The following is a 17826-nucleotide window of genomic DNA, read 5'->3' as shown; positions in this document are numbered from 1 at the left end:
AATGACAGAAACAATGTAGCCATTCAGTGTGTGCAAAATGAAGCAGTCTATTCTGAAACTGAGTAGGCTAGCTTCAATGTTTTTGAGAGAAAATGGTTTATTGCAGCTGTCACTGATATTTTCAGTCCAACCTCCCCAAAATGTGATTCATGTAGTCTATTTGGAAATTGATATCATGTTTACATTTCCCTATCTGTAACAGCCGAAGGGAAAGGGTGTCTCGGTATGTTTTAGACATGCGGAAGTGTGTGCAAGCTATGACGCGTTGTTAAATGACAGGCGGTACAGTGCGTCTATATCTGCGCTAATAATATTAATTATGCCTCCGAAAGACCCGCTGCTCGGGACCCTCAAAGGTAAGAACATACTGCAAATGGACACCGAGTGAATGGAAACATGCATATGGGTGTTATGTATTGTTCATGTGTAGATACACAAACAGGAATAGGCTGAGCGAGAGTATCAGCAGATATTTACTCAGCCTAGTGTAGCTCAATCATTAGACAGACGCTCCTACATAGGCGGCTCAGGTTACGCTCATGTGCCGCAGAAGGGACTATAGAATAAGTACATTCTTCTACCAGAAAATTGCCTCATAGTCTATTTTTTGTGAAGCATGTGTTATCTCTGAATGTTCGACATATCATCATCTGTATGAAATCATTTGAAGGATCACTTTCCGATTTTACTATTGGAGCTGCGTCTTTGATGTATTCATACAGTTTCACTGCACCTTTCACCTCTATTTTATTCTATCATTCAGCCACCTTACGCAATCTAGTGCTGGCGAAGCCTATCAGACACTATGCAAAACACAAATAGACAAAAGCAGGGATGTTTCCAGGTTGCCAAGTAACTGGGTCCTCCTTGGCCATCAAGTGTGGAAGAGGTGCCCTCTGTCAGTCATCACCATACAGCAAAAGCAAAGACACCACCCACATGTCTGCCATATTTTGTCCATGTATTGTGCATATATCACAAGCCTACAGTGTTGATTTCTAGTGTTGATTAAGGAGTTAAGTGTTCACTCTGTTAGAGTGAAATTAACACTCAGTGGTCTAAAATAACCCCAGTGTTGGTGTCAATAACCAGAGATATTCCCATCCAATCCACACTCATCATTATCTGATTACCCTGTATGCTATGCAGGTCGATTTTTGGTGGGGATTGTTTTTAATACCTGTGTTTTTTGCATTGATTGATTCATCTTTATACTACACAAAATGACACAACGTACATTATTCTAAACTAATCCAATCAGTTAGTTCGATTTATTGCACTGTTACTGAACTGTTTGTTTCCCGGGTTAAATGGTTTAGGTAGTCTCTTTTACCAGAGTTCCTAACCCTGCTAATCAATCTGAATGTAAGTGAATACAAATTCCAAAAGGGAATTACACATCACTTTGCCAACCAGCATAATGTGATTTGCAGGCCTGATGTGGCCTGTAATTTGTAAACCAGGATTTTCCCACCACCACTGTGTTAGGGGCCATGATATATGTAATGTATTGTCATAAAGTTAAACCACAGAGGGGAAATGAACCAATCCTTTCTTTCTCTTGAGTACATCTTGACAAATCTCAGTATTTTAATGATAACATTCTCCTCATTTGGTGGAAGCCATAGGCCTTTAAAAGAAAATAATTAATAGGAAAATATAAAATATGCAAATTAGGCGTTACACCACATAGTGTTAAAACAACACCCAAAATCACTTACTGTAACAATGCTTTTGCATAACACTAGTAGGAGTTAACTCTAGATTAACACAAGTGTTGAACATAAATAACACTGTGAGTGTTAATTACCCCATAGTGTTACATTTGAGTAACAATGCCAAGTCTAATGCGGTGTTCATTTTTTACATTATAAAGTGTTGCATTAACACTCAGAATGTAACAGTATAATCAAAGTACTTTTTAGACTCTGTAGAGTAGGACCATATGCTATCTGGGATGGTGTTAAAATGAACTCTTGAAGTATTGATTTAAAATGTCTAAATTGACTGTGTATGGTCTATTATTGTGTCTATGTCTGTCCATTATGATTCAGGCATTATTCCCTCAACGCCTGTGCACATACAGTATCAACCCAATGTGGCCCATGTAATGTGTGCGCACATATATTGCATTGTGTGTATATTTTTTATCTCTTCCAGTATGCATCCTGAACCTGCAGACAGAAGAGGGGACAGTGACAGATGTCAACCCTCACCTCTCCTCCTGCTGTGAACTACTGGAGCTCACCCTCAGGAAGGGCCTTCAACGTGAGTATTATAACAAAGCAAAGCCATACAGACAGGAGTACAGAACATTAGAGCCTGCCTACATTCTAACTAGTGTGTGTCTCCCTCAGAGCCAGTCCTTGGTCTAGTACACAGGGACTACTGGCAATGTTTCGAGCAACTCCTCCAACACGACAAATGCGGCAGGTAAACTACCTACAGCACATTTAGAGATTGTGTTCTAGAAAATAACATACAGTGACTACTAACCCCCCCTGTTGTTGTCTTGGCTCCCTCACTGGTGTGTGTGTGTGTGTGTGTGTGTGTGTCCTGTGCGTGTATTCTAGACTGAGTGCTGTGTCGCTTGCGGTTGAACAGACCTTAGCCTGCAGGAAGCTGTTGTCAGCTCAGGGACGAGGACGCTACCTCCTTAGGCTAGCCCTCAGACGGAGGGTTCTAGAAGGAGTCATCAAACACCTGTTACACACACCCAAAGTACTAGAGGTCTGTTATCTCTCACTCATATTGGCTCTAATACCTTGTTGTTAAATTGCTGTAACATTACAATTTACATTTCTTTGATGTTCAGTAATTAAGCTATATTCCAGTTATGTTTGAATAGGCTATCATATCATTGACTTGTTTTACTGGTTTCTATTTTCCAGTGGTACAACCCAGCTATTTCACTTCTTAGGAATGAGGAATTTGTGGGTGAGGCTTTTCTTCTCTTCCTGATTGTTTTTGTTTTCACTGAATGTTTGGTGTTGGCATTGGCCTTAATATCAGGAAATCATTTTCATCACAGCAGATCAAATCAAATCTAATTCTATTGGTCACATACACATGTTTAGCAGATGTTATTGCGGGTGTAGAGAAATGCTTGTTCCCAGCTCCAACAGTGCAGTAATATCTAACAATTCACAACAATACACCCAAATCTAAAAGTAAAACAATGGAATAAAGAAATATATAAATGTTAGGACGAGCAATGTTGGAGTGACATTGACTAAAGTAAGACTACAGTAGAATAGAATACAGTATATACTGTACATATGAGTTGATTAAAGCAGTGTGTAAACATGATTAAAGGGACCAGTGTTCCATTATTACAGTTCAACTTGTGAAGTGTCCAACAACACTCATGATGACTGAGTCAAATATCCTTTCTCTCTAAGAGCCTTTCATGTCCCTGCTCATGGTCCTCTCAGAAATGGAATTCAAACTGGACATGGAGGTACAAAATGTTTCCTTCTCTCTCCTGTTTGCCTGACTATGATGCACAGTGTCAGAAAGCACGAGGCAAGTCTCTGCTTAGACTGTTGGCCTAAAACAAAATGTTGCAAATACAAAGAGTTCTCAAAACATAGAATGTCACTGCTCACATCAGCAAAATGTCTGCCTTTTCACTTAAGAACTGCAGTTTTCTGGATGAGAGCTGGCTTCTACCGGTAAGATATTGAAATGAGCCCTGTACAATCTCAGATCTATGTATGACCTCCCTGCCTCATAGTTAGTCGGTGTATATTTTGCCTATTGAAGTGAGGACTATGTCTGTGTTTTCCAGGTGTGTGATATGTATGAGGCAGTACCCTGTCGTGAGCTGGGGATGGTGCTCAGGTAAGTGGCAGTGCTTGTATCCTTCCTCATAATACACAGTCACCTCTCTCTCTCTCTCACCACTCTCTCTCTCTCTCTCTCTCCCACCTCTCTCTCTCTCTCTCCCACCTCTCTCTCTCTCTCCCACCTCTCTCTCTCTCTCCCACCTCTCTCTCTCTCTCTCCCACCTCTCTCTCTCTCTCTCCCACCTCTCTCTCTCTCCCACCTCTCTCTCTCTCTCTTCCCCCAGGTATCTCAGTGGCCGTGTCTTTGTCCTGAAACTGTTGCCAGGGAGCCAGGCTCAGGTGGACCAGTGTGTACATCCAGGTGACATCATTGATGAGATCAACGGAGTCTCCTTACGGAATGCCTGCAATGGACAGGTAAGGAGACCTTTACAAAGAAAATGGCTCCAGCCCTAATCTAACACACCTGCTTTTTAGTCAGCTGCTCCTCAGGACCATGCAAAATCATCCGACAAGTTTTTTTTTTTAATTAGTCAAACAGTGCATTTCAAACACAGATTCAACCACAGAGACCAGCGCAAAGAAGGGCACAAATTGGTATATGGTTAAAAAATGTAATCAAAAAGATATTGAATATCCCTTTATGCATGGCAAAATTATTAATTACACTTTGGATGGTGTATCAATACACAGTCACTACAAAGATACGGGCATCCTTCCTAACTCAGTTGCCGGAGGGGAACGAAACCGCTCAGGGATTTCACCATGAGGCCAATGGTGACTTTAAAACAGTTAGAGTTTAATTGCTGTGAGGAAACTGATGATGGATCAACAACATTGTAGTTACTCCACAATACTAACCTAAATGACAGAATGAAAAGAAGAAAGCCTGTACAGAACACAAATATTCCATAAAAATATTCCAAAACATGCAACCTGTTTGCAATAAGGCACTAAATTAAAACTGCAGAAAAATGTGGCAAAGAAATTACCTTTATGTCCTGAATACAAAACATTATGTTTGGGGCAAATCCACACAACACGTCACTGAGTACTACTATTCATATTTTCAAGCATGGTGGTGGCTGCATCATGTTATGGGTATGCTTTTCATTGGCAAGGACTAGGGAGTTTTTTTAGAATAAAAAGAAACAGAATAAAGCTAAGCACAGGCAAAATCCTAGAGGAAAACCTTTCAGCGGGACAATAACCTAAAATACAAGGCCAAATATACACTGGAGTTGCTTACCAAGACAACATTGAATGTTCCTGAGTGGCTTAGTTACAGTTTTCACTTAAATCAGCTTGAAAATCTATGGCAAGACTTGAAAATGGCTGAATAGCAATAACCATCAACCAACTTGACATAGCTTGAAGAATTTAAAAATATCAATGTGCAAATATTGTACAATCCAGGTGTGCAAAGCTCTTAGAGACTTACCCAGAAAGACATTTTTTTTTATAACAAATGTTAGAATTTTTTTCTTTGACATTACAGAGTATTTTGTGTGAATTGATGACAAAAAATTACAATTAAATCAATTTAAATCCCACCTTGTAACACAACAAAATGTGTGAATACTTTCTGAAGGCACTGTAGTACAGTATATGGGGCTATATTGCTTCCACTGGTCCTGGGGAACTTTGAAAAAAGTTGAAGCTCATTTACTGCATTTCTATACAATTTAAAAACCCTAAAATGCTATTTGGAGAACAACAAAAACAAGCAAAAATGTCCCTAGCCATTATCACATTGGTTATCACATACTGTATATATATACAGTTGAAGTCGGAAGTTTACATTCACAATTCCTGACATTTAAGGTCAGTTAGGATGACCACTTTATTTTAAGAATGTGAAATGTCAGAATAATAGTAGAGAGGATTATTTATTTCAGCTTTTATTTCTTTCATCACATTCCCAGTGGGTCAGAAGTTTACATACACTCAATTAGTATTTGGTAGCATTGCCTTTAAATTGTTTAACTTGGGTCAAACATTTCGGGTAGCCTTCCACAAGCTTCCCACAATAAGTTGGGTGAATTTTGGCCCGTTGTAAACTAAGTCAGGTTTGTAGGCCTCATTGCTCACACACGCTTTTTCAGTTCTGCCAACAAATTTGCTATATGATTGAGGTCAGGGCTTTGTGGCCAATCCAATACCTTGACTTTGTTGTACTTAAGCCATTTTGCCACAACTTTGGAAGTATGCTTGTCATTCTCCATTTGGAAGACCCATTTGAAACCAAGCTTTAACTTCCTGACTGATGACTTGAGATGTTACTTCAATATATCCACATAATTTTCCTTCCTCGTGATGTCATCTATTTTGTGAAGTGCACCAGTCCCTCCTGCAGCAAAGCACCCCCACAACATGATGCTGCCACCCCCGTGATTCACAGTTTGGATGGTGTTCTTCGGCTTGCAAGCTTCCCCCTTTTTCCTCCAAACATAACGATGGTCAATATGGCCAAACAGTTCTATTTTTGGTTCATCAGACCAGAGGACATTTCTCCAAAAAGTATGATCTTTGTCCCCATGTGCAGTTGCAAACCGTAATCTGGCTTTTTTATGGCGTTTTGGAACAGTGGCTTCTTCCTTGCTCAGTGGCCTTTCAGGTTATGTCGATATAGGGCTTGTTAAACTGTGGAGAGAAATACTTTTGTACCTGTTTCCTCCAGCATCTTCACAAGGTCCTTTGCTGTTGTTCTGGGATTGATTTGCACTTTTCGCACCAAAGTACGTTCATCTCTAGGAGACAGAACGTGTCTCCTTCCTGAGCGGTATGACTGCTGCATGGTCCCATGGTGTTTATACTTGCGTACTATTGTTTGTACATATGAACGTGGTATCTTCAGGCGTTTGGAAATTGCTCCCAATGATTGACCAGGCTTGTGGAGGTCTACAATTGTTTTCTGAGGTCTTGGCTGATTTCTTTCGATTTTCCCATTATGTCAAGCAAAGAGGCACTGAGTTTGAAGGTAGGCCTTGAAATACATCCACAGGAACACCTCCAATTGACTCAAATTATGTCAATTGGCCTATTAGAAGCTTTTAAAGTCATGACATAATTTTTGGGAATTTTCCAAGCTGTTTAAAGGCACAGTCAAACTTCTGACGCACTGGAATTGTGGTACAGTGAATTATGTGAAATAATCTCTCTGTAAACAATTGTTGGAAAAATGACTTGTGTCATGCACAAAGTAGGTGTCCTAACAGACTTGCCAAAACTTTAGTTTCTTTACAAGAAATTTGTGGAGTGGTTGAAAAACAAGTTTTAATGACTCCAACCTAAGTGTATGTAAATGTCCGACTGCAACTGTATATATATATATACTGTACCAGTTAAAAGTTTGGACACACCTACTCATTTTTCTTTATTTTTACTTTTTAGTGAAGACATCAAAACTGTGAAATAACATATATGGTATCATATAGTAAACAAGTTTTAATGACTCCAACCTAAGTGTATGTAAATTTCCGACTGCAACTGTATATATATATATACTGTACCAGTTAAAAGTTTGGACACACCTACTCATTTTTCTTTATTTTTACTTTTTAGTGAAGACATCAAAACTGTGAAATAACATATATGGTATCATATAGTAACCACAAAAGTGTTAAACAAATAAAAATATATTTTTTTATTTGGGATTCTTCAAATTAGCCGGCCTTTGCTTTGATGACAACTTTGAACACTCTTGGCATTCTCTCAACCAGCTTCACCTGGAATGCTTTTCCAACAGTCTTGAAGGAGTTCCCACACATGCTCAGCACTTGTTGGCTGCTTTTCAATTCTCAATTGGGTTGAGGTCGGGTGTTTGTGGAGGCCAGGTCATCTGATGCAGCACTCCATCACTCTCCTTCTTGGTCAAATAGCCCTTACACAGCCTGGAGGTGTGTTTTGGGTCATTGTGGAGGCCAGGTCCACAATGACCTCGCTCGCTCCAACTTTCCGGGTTGGAGCGAGCGGTCGCATCTGCACTCGGTCCGCAGGTAGTATTACATTTCATTACATTTCATTACATTTCATTATAGTACAACGGTTTGATTTGTTTGATTTGTCTAATCTTAGCAATTTCTTCTTAGCTAGCTACACAGCCGTCTTTGTATCATAGATTATTGCGTAATTATCGTATTTCGTCGTCCTAACGCAGTCTACACTGCCCTGCAGCTAGCCAGCTAGCTAACGTCCACCGTTAGCTAGTCCACCGTCTACCGATTAGCAGCACAACTATTACACTCAACTGAACGACTTGATTAGTGTAGTGTTAGCTAGCTACATAGTTGTCTTTGCTGTCTTCGTACCCAAGATAATTGTGTAGTTTAGAGTGTGTAGTTTTATGTCGTCCTTAACATAGGAGACTCTGCTAGCTAGCCAACAGCTAGCCAACGTCTACCGAACAGAACTTCTGCACTCAACAATCCGGTCGCATTTCGCTTCGCTCCACAGGTAGTATCACATTTTTCATTTCATTTCATTACAGTACAACGGCTTGATTTGTTTGATCGTAGCTAGCTACATAGCTAGCTACATAGCCGTCTTTGTATCAAAGATAATTGTGTAGTCTAGAGCGATTTCCTAGGTTAGTTAGCCAGCTATTGTCGTTCTTTTAACGCAACGTAACGTAATCAACACTGCTAGCTAGCCAGCTGGCCCCGAATAGCAGCACAGTAGAAACTATTACACTCAACGAACGACTTGATTAGTGTAGTGTCAACAACGCAGCCAATGCCAACTAGCCTACTTAGTCAACAACGCAGCCTCTGCCAGCTAGCCTACTTCAGCAGTACTGTATCATTTTAATCATTTTAGTCAATAAGATTCTTGCTACGTAAGCTTAACTCTCTGAACACTCGTGACGTGTAGTCCACTTGTCATTCCAATCTCCTTTGCATTAGCGTAGCCTCTTGTGTAGCCTGTCAACTATGTGTCTGTCTATCCCTGTTCTCTCCTCTCTGCACAGACCATACAAACGCTCCACACCGCGTGGCCGCGGCCACCTAATCTGGTGGTCCCAGCGCGCACGACCCACGTGGAGTTCCAGGTCTCAGGTAGCCTCTGGAACTGCCGATCTGCGGCCAACAAGGCAGAGTTCATCTCCGCCTATGTCTCCCTCCAGTCCCTCGACTTCTTGGCACTGACGGAAACATGGATCACCACAGACAACACTGCTACTCCTACTGCTCTCTCTTCGTCTGCCCACGTGTTCTCGCACACCCCGAGAGCTTCTGGTCAGCGGGGTGGTGGCACCGGGATCCTCATCTCTCCCAAGTGGTCATTCTCTCTTTCTCCCCTTACCCATCTGTCTATCGCCTCCTTTGAATTCCATGCTGTCACAGTTACCAGCCCTTTCAAGCTTAACATCCTTATCATTTATCGCCCTCCAGGTTCCCTCGGAGAGTTCATCAATGAGCTTGATGCCTTGATAAGCTCCTTTCCTGAGGACGGCTCACCTCTCACAGTTCTGGGCGACTTTAACCTCCCCACGCCTACCTTTGACTCATTCCTCTCTGCCTCCTTCTTTCCACTCCTCTCCTCTTTTGACCTCACCCTCTCACCTTCCCCCTACTCACAAGGCAGGAAATACGCTCGACCTCATCTTTACTAGATGCTGTTCTTCCACTAACCTCGTTGCAACTCCCCTCCAAGTCTCCGACCACTACCTTGTATCCTTTTCCCTCTCGCTCTCATCCAACACTTCCCACACTGCCCCTACTCGGATGGTATCGCGCCGTCCCAACCTTCGCTCTCTCTCCCCGCTACTCTCTCCTCTTCCATCCTATCATCTCTTCCCTCTGCTCAAACCTTCTCCAACCTATCTCCTGATTCTGCCTCCTCAACCCTCCTCTCCTCCCTTTCTGCATCCTTTGACTCTCTATGTCCCCTATCCTCCAGGCCGGCTCGGTCCTCCCCTCCCGCTCCGTGGCTCGACGACTCATTGCGAGCTCACAGAACAGGGCTCCGGGCAGCCGAGCGGAAATGGAGGAAAACTCGCCTCCCTGCGGACCTGACATCCTTTCACTCCCTCCTCTCTACATTTTCCTCTTCTCTCTCTGCTGCTAAAGCCACTTTCTACCACTCTAAATTCCAAGCATCTGCCTCTAACCCTAGGAAGCTCTTTGCAACCTTCTCCTCCCTCCTGAATCCTCCTCCCCCCCCCCCTCCTCCCTCTCTGCAGATGACTTCGTCAACCATTTTGAAAAGAAGGTCGACGACATCCGATCCTCGTTTGCTAAGTCAAACGACACCGCTGGTTCTGCTCACACTGCCCTACCCTGTGCTCTGACCTCTTTCTCCCCTCTCTCTCCAGATGAAATCTCGCGTCTTGTGACGGCCGGCCGCCCCTACAACCTGCCCGCTTGACCCTATCCCCTCCTCTCTTCTCCAGACCATTTCCGGAGACCTCCTCCCTTACCTCACCTCGCTCATCAACTCATCCCTGACCGCTGGCTACGTCCCTTCCGTCTTCAAGAGAGCGAGAGTTGCACCCCTTCTGAAAAAACCTACACTCGATCCCTCCGATGTCAACAACTACAGACCAGTATCCCTTCTTTCTTTTCTCTCCAAAACTCTTGAACGTGCCGTCCTTGGCCAGCTCTCCCGCTATCTCTCTCAGAATGACCTTCTTGATCCAAATCAGTCAGGTTTCAAGACTAGTCATTCAACTGAGACTGCTCTTCTCTGTATCACGGAGGCGCTCCGCACTGCTAAAGCTAACTCTCTCTCCTCTGCTCTCATCCTTCTAGACCTATCGGCTGCCTTCGATACTGTGAACCATCAGATCCTCCTCTCCACCCTCTCCGAGTTGGGCATCTCCGGCGCGGCCCACGCTTGATTGCGTCCTACCTGACAGGTCGCTCCTACCAGGTGGCGTGGCGAGAATCCGTCTCCACACCACGTGCTCTCACCACTGGTGTCCCCCAGGGCTCTGTTCTAGGCCCTCTCCTATTCTCGCTATACACCAAGTCACTTGGCTCTGTCATAACCTCACATGGTCTCTCCTATCATTGCTATGCAGACGACACACAATTAATCTTCTCCTTTCCCCCTTCTGATGACCAGGTGGCGAATCGCATCTCTGCATGTCTGGCAGACATATCCGTGTGGATGACGGATCACCACCTCAAGCTGAACCTCGGCAAGACGGAGCTGCTCTTCCTCCCGGGAAGGACTGCCCGTTCCATGATCTCGCCATCACGGTTGACAACTCCATTGTGTCCTCCTCCCAGAGCGCTAAGAACCTTGGCGTGATCCTGGACAACACCCTGTCGTTCTCAACTAACATCAAGGCGGTGGCCCGTTCCTGTAGGTTCATGCTCTACAACATCCGCAGAGTACGACCCTGCCTCACACAGGAAGCGGCGCAGGTCCTAATCCAGGCACTTGTCATCTCCCGTCTGGATTACTGCAACTCGCTGTTGGCTGGGCTCCCTGCCTGTGCCATTAAACCCCTACAACTCATCCAGAACGCCGCAGCCCGTCTGGTGTTCAACCTTCCCAAGTTCTCTCACGTCACCCCGCTCCTCCGCTCCCTCCACTGGCTTCCAGTTGAAGCTCGCATCCGCTACAAGACCATGGTGCTTGCCTACGGAGCTGTGAGGGGAACGGCACCTCAGTACCTCCAGGCTCTGATCAGGCCCTACACCCAAACAAGGGCACTGCGTTCATCCACCTCTGGCCTGCTCGCCTCCCTACCACTGAGGAAGTACAGTTCCCGCTCAGCCCAGTCAAAACTGTTCGCAGCTCTGGCCCCCCAATGGTGGAACAAACTCCCTCACGACGCCAGGACAGCGGAGTCAATCACCACCTTCCGGAGACACCTGAAACCCCACCTCTTTAAGGAATACCTAGGATAGGATAAAGTAATCCCTCTCACCCCCCCCCCTGAAAATATTTAGATGCACTACTGTTCCACTGGAGGTCATAAGGTGAATGCACCAATTTGTAAGTCGCTCTGGATAAGAGCGTCTGCTAAATGACTTAAATGTTAAATGTAAATGTAATTGTCCTGTTGAAAAACAAAAGATAGTCCCACTAAGCACAAACCAGATGGGATGGCGTATTGCTGCAGAATGCTGTGATGGCCATGCTGGTTAAGTGTGCCTTGAATTCTAAATAAATCAGACAGTGTCACCAGCAAAGTATCCCCACACCATCACACCTCCTCCATGCTTCACTGCTGGATCCACACATGCAGAGATCATCTGTTCACCTATTCTGCGTCTCACAAAGACACAGCGGTTGGAACCAAAAATCTCAATTTTGGACTTATCAGACCAAAGGTCAGATTTCCACCGGTCTAATGTCCATTGCTCGTGTTTCATGGCCCAAGCAAGTCTCTTCTTATTGGTTTCCTTTAGTAGTGGTTTCTTTGCAGCAATTCGACCATGAAGGCCTGATTCACGCGGTCTCCTCTGAACTGTTGATGTTGAGATGTGTCTGTTACTTGAACTCTGTGAAGCATTTATTTGGGCTGCATTTTCTGAGGCTGGTAACTCTAATGAATTTATCCTCTGCAACAGAGGTTACTCTGGGTTTTCCTTTCCTGTGGTGGTCCTCATGAGAGCCAGTTTCATCATAACGCTTGATGGTTTTTGCGACTGCACTTTAAGAAACTTGAAATGTTCTTGACATTTTCCGGATTGACTGACCTTCATATCTGAAAGTAATGATAGACCGTCGTTTCTTTTTGCTTATTTGAGTTGTTCTTGCCATAATATAGACTTGGTCTTTTACCAAATAGGGCTATCTTATGTATACCACCCTACCTTGTCACAACACAATTGATTGACTCAAACGCATTAAGAAGGAAATCTATTCTACAAATAATCTTTTAACAAGTCACACCTGTTAATTGAAATGCATTCCAGGTGACTACCTCATGAAGCTGGTTGAGAGAATGCCAAGAGTGTGCAAAGCTGTAATCAACGCAAAGGGTGGTTACTTTGAAGAATCTCAAATATAAAATATATTTTGATTTGTTTAACACTTTTTTGGTTACTACATGATTCCACGTGTTATTCATAGTTTTGATGTCTTTACTATTATTCTACAAGATAGAAAATAGTACAAATAAAGAAAAACCCTTGAATGACTAGGTGTGTCCAATCTTATGATTGGTGCTGTATACAGCCACACCTTAATCAAACAATATATATATTTTTAATATGCTGTACAAGGCGTTTTTCTCTTTGAATATTTAATTGAGACATTGTGCTTTTGTGTGTTTGTGTTCTTAGGCAGGTGTGGTCCTCTCCGGGCTTAAGGGGCATCCCCTGTCCCTGCGTGTGTTACGGTGGTGTGTGCAGGACGGGGGTGTATATCGCCCCATCATCAAACTCCTAAGAGCTCTCAGAGAAGAGAACCCCGCCCTGCAGCTAGGCCCCTCCCCTTCCTCCCAAGAACCCACCAATCAGGGCCAGAGGCCCACACCCTCTCAGTGCCTCAAAGAGGGAAGGCAAGTCTGAGCGATTTGTTGTTGCGTTAATGCATCTGTTATTGGTTTGCAGCCTGCTAATAAGAAAGCAATTTGGTGTTATTACCAATGATGTATATAAACCCTGGATTGCTATGTATTGGACAATGAGAGGCTTTGAAGCCACCGGTCGGCAATATTGGCACTCCCCAGAAGAAGCAGTCCTCCATAGGAATGAATGGAATTCTACAGAATTTCAATGAAATGTTTCAAGGACAAAATTACATATATTTAGTATTTTCTGTGGGGACAGTAACATTAGTACTTTCTGCAAATGTTACTTTAAGGAAAAAAAGTATTTTTTCATGTTTTTATTTTTAGCTCACATAATATAATTAATAAACTGTGCATTCATTTGCAATAGAATAAATGTAACGAAAACAAACGTAGACATTAATAAATGCATTTCTATAGCTTCCAAAATATTTTTTTGCAACAGTGGGGGAGTTCCAAGATGGAGGTGCGGTGTCGTCAGCAGTGGCTGTTAGTCATCTAATGAAAATATACATTATTGGGTACTATCATATTGCTTATACCGATCCTATCCATTCAGATCTACAGTGTTCAGGTTGTAGGGCTATTTGTAGTTTCACACTGAAATCTCTTTCTAATCTCTTATATTAAAATAGTACACAGGCATGTTTACCTAATCTGAGGCACTAAACCCTTCTCCCCCCGCAGAATTGTGTACATTGTGCAGTTCTTGGGAAAGACAAACATTGGAATGGTAGATATGTTATTTGAACATTATAATTACATGTTGGTGTGTGTTGTCTTAGTGCTTCGCTGTTTGAGAAGATTTTTTATTTTGTACTATTTGCACAATTGTGGTTTGTTGCGTACTTGTGGTTATTGTGTGTGACTGTGTTGATGTTTTATCTATTTTCTTGACAGTATGGAGGCAAGGAGGTGCTTCAAAATGGAATCCCCCTGGTCATACAGCAAAACCAGCCCAGTATGGTACTGACAAATAGAGACATGCTGACCTGACTAGTTTGTTGAATTCTGACTACTAACATATCCTCTCACTTTCCCAACAGGAAGTACTTTTAGACCTTAAGGAAACCCACTTGATCTGCACTGAGAAATCCAATATGACAGTGAGTAACTGGAACATATCACACGTTGGCAAAACAGGTGTTGTCCAGCAGATCAAAATTATTATATAGGGTTGTTGGTTGAAATTCTCACAATTTTCCCCCTTGTGTGTTATGTTTAGGAGTTGTTCCAGCATCATTATCCAGAGATCTCATGTGTAGGGCGGTTTGGCCAGCCAGACTATACCATCTTTGCCTTCTGCGTAGTGTGAGTATTCATGTTTTATTATCAGCCATTATATATCAGAGAATAGTCCCAGGCCTTCTCACCATTAGAGATATTCCAATATTTACAAACGTTGCAACCTTAAGATATTTTAACATAGTTTGTGCAAAAGCACACACTTGAGTTATTCATTGTACAGTAGACCAAATAACTGTACAGGAAGAGTAGCAGCATCCTATTTTCCTGTCGCTCACACCTCCCCATCTATAAAATGCCCGTAACCAGATTTAGGATCAGTTTACACTATCCCCATCCTAACAATAACGTTCAGGAGGGGAAATAGAGAACCGTTCTTAGATCAGCATCTAGGGGCAACCTCATTGAATTTCTAAAGCGCGCCTCTGGAGAAGACCATTAACAGCAGCGATGAAGCATCTTGAGCTGCTACAGCACCTTTGCCTGAGAGCACATGTCAGAATGTGTAATTGGCTCCATTTTCAGAGAATCCCCAGAAACTCCTCAATCAACAGGATTCTGCTGTGTGGTGCTTAGAGCCAGTGCGGTCAAAGAATGTGAGGAGATCGTCAACCGAATCGGTGAGTATAATTGAAGAGAATTAAAATCTCTGGTACGAGCAGTTCCTGTTGTGGGATGCCATCACGACCATAAACATTTGAAATATTGGGAGTCTTTCAATTAAAATCCCATTCCAAAATCAGATTTTTTTCCCCAATTCCACAGCTATTGGTTTCAAGCACACGGAGTGGTTCGTATGAAAAGAAATCCCTTGACAACTGGATATGTGCTAAACATCAAAATGTTGTGGTAATTGAATAAACACGTGCTTTGAAAAATTGTGTGAACACCAAATGTAAAAGCCCCTAGTGGCTAGAGACATTATCCTCAGAACAAGAACCACAAACACATGAGCATTTATTCATAAAGACATTTAATAGAAAGACTACAATGTGACAACGCTTCCATAAATAGTATTAAATGTAGCTGCCAAGGTTTTGCATGTTGGGAAAATAACATGTAAAAAGCAGTTCAGAATATACAGGGGGGCTTTGTCGTGCTCCTGGCCATCCCAGACAGTGTCAAGAGGTAAATCCCGATGCCACTGTGTAGTAGTGAGGTGTTGTGCAAGACATGCTGACAGACAAAGGGTGGAAATTGATGAAGGACCCAGACCATTCCTTCCCCTGGCAGCTGAGAAGAATTCAGACATCTTGAACCCCCCCCAAACCACAAGCAAGAGCTCCAACCTCATCTGGAGCCTATACTATCCACCAGGATCCAAAATGAGACAGTTAACATTTGAAGAGAGCATCTGACTGAACAGTCAATACAGTCATGTAATACACTATCCTCTACTCAATGTAAAAACAAGCCTCATTTGCAATTGAAGCAGATATTCCTACATTCCTCTGTCCTCACATTGGCCAGATCTGAATTGAGGTTTGTGGAATGACTGATCTCTTATCATTCTAAAACACACAACAAAAAAACAGGGGAAAAAATAAAACATATGAAATTGTTAAGTAAGATAAATAGGACTGTCTGGAGCAGGCAGTTGAATGCCATTTAAGCCCGCTCTCCCCTTATCCTCCGGGCCAGCTGGATGTCTTTGGGCATGATGGTGACACGCTTGGCGTGGATGGCACACAGGTTGGTGTCCTCGAACAGACCCACCAGGTATGCTTCGCTGGCCTCCTGTTGTTGAGAAGAAAAGTTGGAAATCACAAAATATGGGAATAATAAAAATGGTTCTTTCTAGTGTGCCCTGTCCAATAGCCGTCATACTATTAGTGTGATAGCAGCAGTCCGCATGGATCTTACCTGAAGAGCTCCAATGGCAGCACTCTGGAAACGCAGGTCTGTCTTGAAGTCCTGGGCAATTTCTCTAACCAGGCGCTGGAAGGGCAGCTTGCGGATCAGCAGCTCAGTTGACTTCTGGTAACGACGGATCTCACGAAGAGCCACTGTTCCTGGCCTGGGGAATAAAAACAGTAGTGTTAGATTGGTTAATTGGATATTAATCATAAAATGTGTGAAACTAGAACTGTTACTGACACATCTGCAGGTTAAATCTAGACAAACTAAACAAAATAATGTTGGAAAACCGGTTGAACTGCTCCCAGTACCTGTAACGATGGGGTTTCTTTACTCCTCCGGTGGATGGCGCGCTTTTCCTGGCTGCCTTTGTAGCGAGCTGCTTCCTTGGCGCCTTTCCTCCAGTGGACTTGCGGGCGGTCTGCTTGGTACGAGCCATCTTACTAGAAAATTTAAATAACGGCGATTATGGTCCGTCTAGGATTTGAAGAGGGCAATACGGATATGAAATAGCTTTTCAAAACGAGGCACAAGGTCTAAGAGCTTGGGCTATATGCTGCAAGTTCAGTTGCCTCAAACCAACAGTTCAAATGTTGCAGCCGAAAACGCTTAAAAGTGTTCGTCACCTTTGCTAGGTAGTGACGATTGTTGCTAAGCTTGCAACAATTAAGCAACATTGTAACAATCGTTAATTTGAATTCTCCCCCGCCCCTAGGTACCGCTCGGAGAAGAGTCTTGGTCCCAGCAGCGCGCTTGATTATGAACAAACCTCCCCGCCTTAACTTGTTGCCTCCAACATTTCGTATTTTTGCACTGCGTACCTTTGTTCGTTTGAGCGGGCAAACGCTATAGCTAGGTGTAAAACACACGTCAATAACATTTTGCTATCAATTTAACGAGTCATTGTGGGTATGACGCCAGCAAGACGCAAACACTTACTGTAGAAAAGAGAAGGTTAAAAACGTAAAGCTACAACACTGATCGACCACTAACCAACCAAGCGCATTAGCGCCATGGCTAACGTTAACGTTGCTATATGGCATGTTGCTAACTAACGTTCATTAAAACTCACGCGCCTGTTTGAATCGAAAGTCACATTCGAGAAAATGCAATAAACCAATTAATTAACGTAATTTACCTACAGTACTGTAGCCAACCAAGTATGCTTAGCCTCCAGCCATCTCAGATTCTATTGTTCCATATTGAAAACCGTCAACTTCAAATATTTGTGATTGGTAAAACGAAAACTACCAAAACCGCAAAAGTTACTTACCGATTGTTAACTGCTGGATTATTCCAAAACTGAACGTAATTAAAGTGACTCCGTTTCCTCCAAACACACACCACGAATAACGATAACTGGGGAAGTGAGTCAAACGTTATATTTCCCCATGACGTCAACTAACCATTTATAAATCCGGTTGGTTGAGAACTAGAAACTCGTGAGACCATTGGTTTAAA

General features: G+C 43.0%; 2 protein-coding genes across 4 annotated transcripts; one reads left to right on the top strand and one right to left on the bottom strand.

The window, feature by feature from the left end:
- The first annotated feature begins 116 nt into the window (after nt 1-116).
- si:ch211-250n8.1 (uncharacterized) lies at nt 117-15821 on the top strand. Of its 2 annotated transcripts, XM_029684869.2 has the most exons (16): nt 133-356; nt 2161-2268; nt 2358-2433; nt 2574-2730; nt 2892-2937; nt 3402-3460; nt 3639-3674; nt 3791-3843; nt 4073-4205; nt 13034-13251; nt 13951-13996; nt 14164-14229; nt 14310-14369; nt 14489-14574; nt 15034-15128; nt 15274-15821. In XM_029684869.2, exons 1-16 carry the CDS (start codon nt 320-322, stop codon nt 15306-15308), a joined length of 1311 nt encoding a protein of 436 aa, XP_029540729.2. In that variant the 5' UTR covers nt 133-319; the 3' UTR covers nt 15309-15821. The 2 variants fall into 2 exon arrangements, with proteins under 2 accessions (XP_029540730.2, XP_029540729.2); XM_029684870.2 differs by lacking the exons at nt 15034-15128; nt 15274-15821 and having other exon boundaries at nt 117-356; nt 14164-14224.
- LOC115144124 (histone H3.3A) lies at nt 15465-17748 on the bottom strand. 2 transcript variants are annotated; one of them, XM_029684871.2, is made up of 4 exons: nt 17639-17748; nt 16677-16808; nt 16372-16525; nt 15465-16245 (listed from the first exon to the last, which is right to left on the bottom strand). In XM_029684871.2, the coding sequence occupies exons 2-4, from the start codon at nt 16802-16804 to the stop codon at nt 16117-16119; spliced, it is 411 nt and encodes a 136-aa protein (XP_029540731.1). In that variant the 5' UTR covers nt 16805-16808; nt 17639-17748; the 3' UTR covers nt 15465-16116. The 2 variants fall into 2 exon arrangements, with proteins under 2 accessions (XP_029540731.1, XP_029540732.1); XM_029684872.2 differs by having other exon boundaries at nt 16677-16842; nt 17639-17734.
- Between the last annotated feature and the right edge of the window lie 78 nt (nt 17749-17826).

The sequence above is a fragment of the Oncorhynchus nerka genome, linkage group LG16 (assembly GCF_034236695.1).
Source record: "Oncorhynchus nerka isolate Pitt River linkage group LG16, Oner_Uvic_2.0, whole genome shotgun sequence".
Taxonomy (NCBI): domain Eukaryota; kingdom Metazoa; phylum Chordata; class Actinopteri; order Salmoniformes; family Salmonidae; genus Oncorhynchus; species Oncorhynchus nerka.
Note: the sequence above shows the minus strand (reverse complement) of the source record. Positions and strands in the feature narration are given on the sequence as shown.

Bases quoted from the DNA above. Each gene is read 5' to 3' on its own strand.
- si:ch211-250n8.1 (XM_029684869.2), top strand. From the start codon at position 320: ATGCCTCCGAAAGACCCGCTGCTCGGGACCCTCAAAG. The intron at 357-2,160 runs GTAAGAACATAC...TATCTCTTCCAG, and splicing joins GCTGCTCGGGACCCTCAAAG to TATGCATCCTGAACCTGCAG. The intron at 15,129-15,273 runs GTGAGTATAATT...CCAATTCCACAG, and splicing joins GGAGATCGTCAACCGAATCG to CTATTGGTTTCAAGCACACG.
- LOC115144124 (XM_029684871.2), bottom strand. From the start codon at position 16,804: ATGGCTCGTACCAAGCAGACCGCCCGCAAGTCCACTGGAGGAAAGGCG. The intron at 16,526-16,676 runs GTACTGGGAGCA...TTTATTCCCCAG, and splicing joins AAGAAACCCCATCGTTACAG to GCCAGGAACAGTGGCTCTTC. The intron at 16,246-16,371 runs GTAAGATCCATG...TCTCAACAACAG, and splicing joins CTGCCATTGGAGCTCTTCAG to GAGGCCAGCGAAGCATACCT.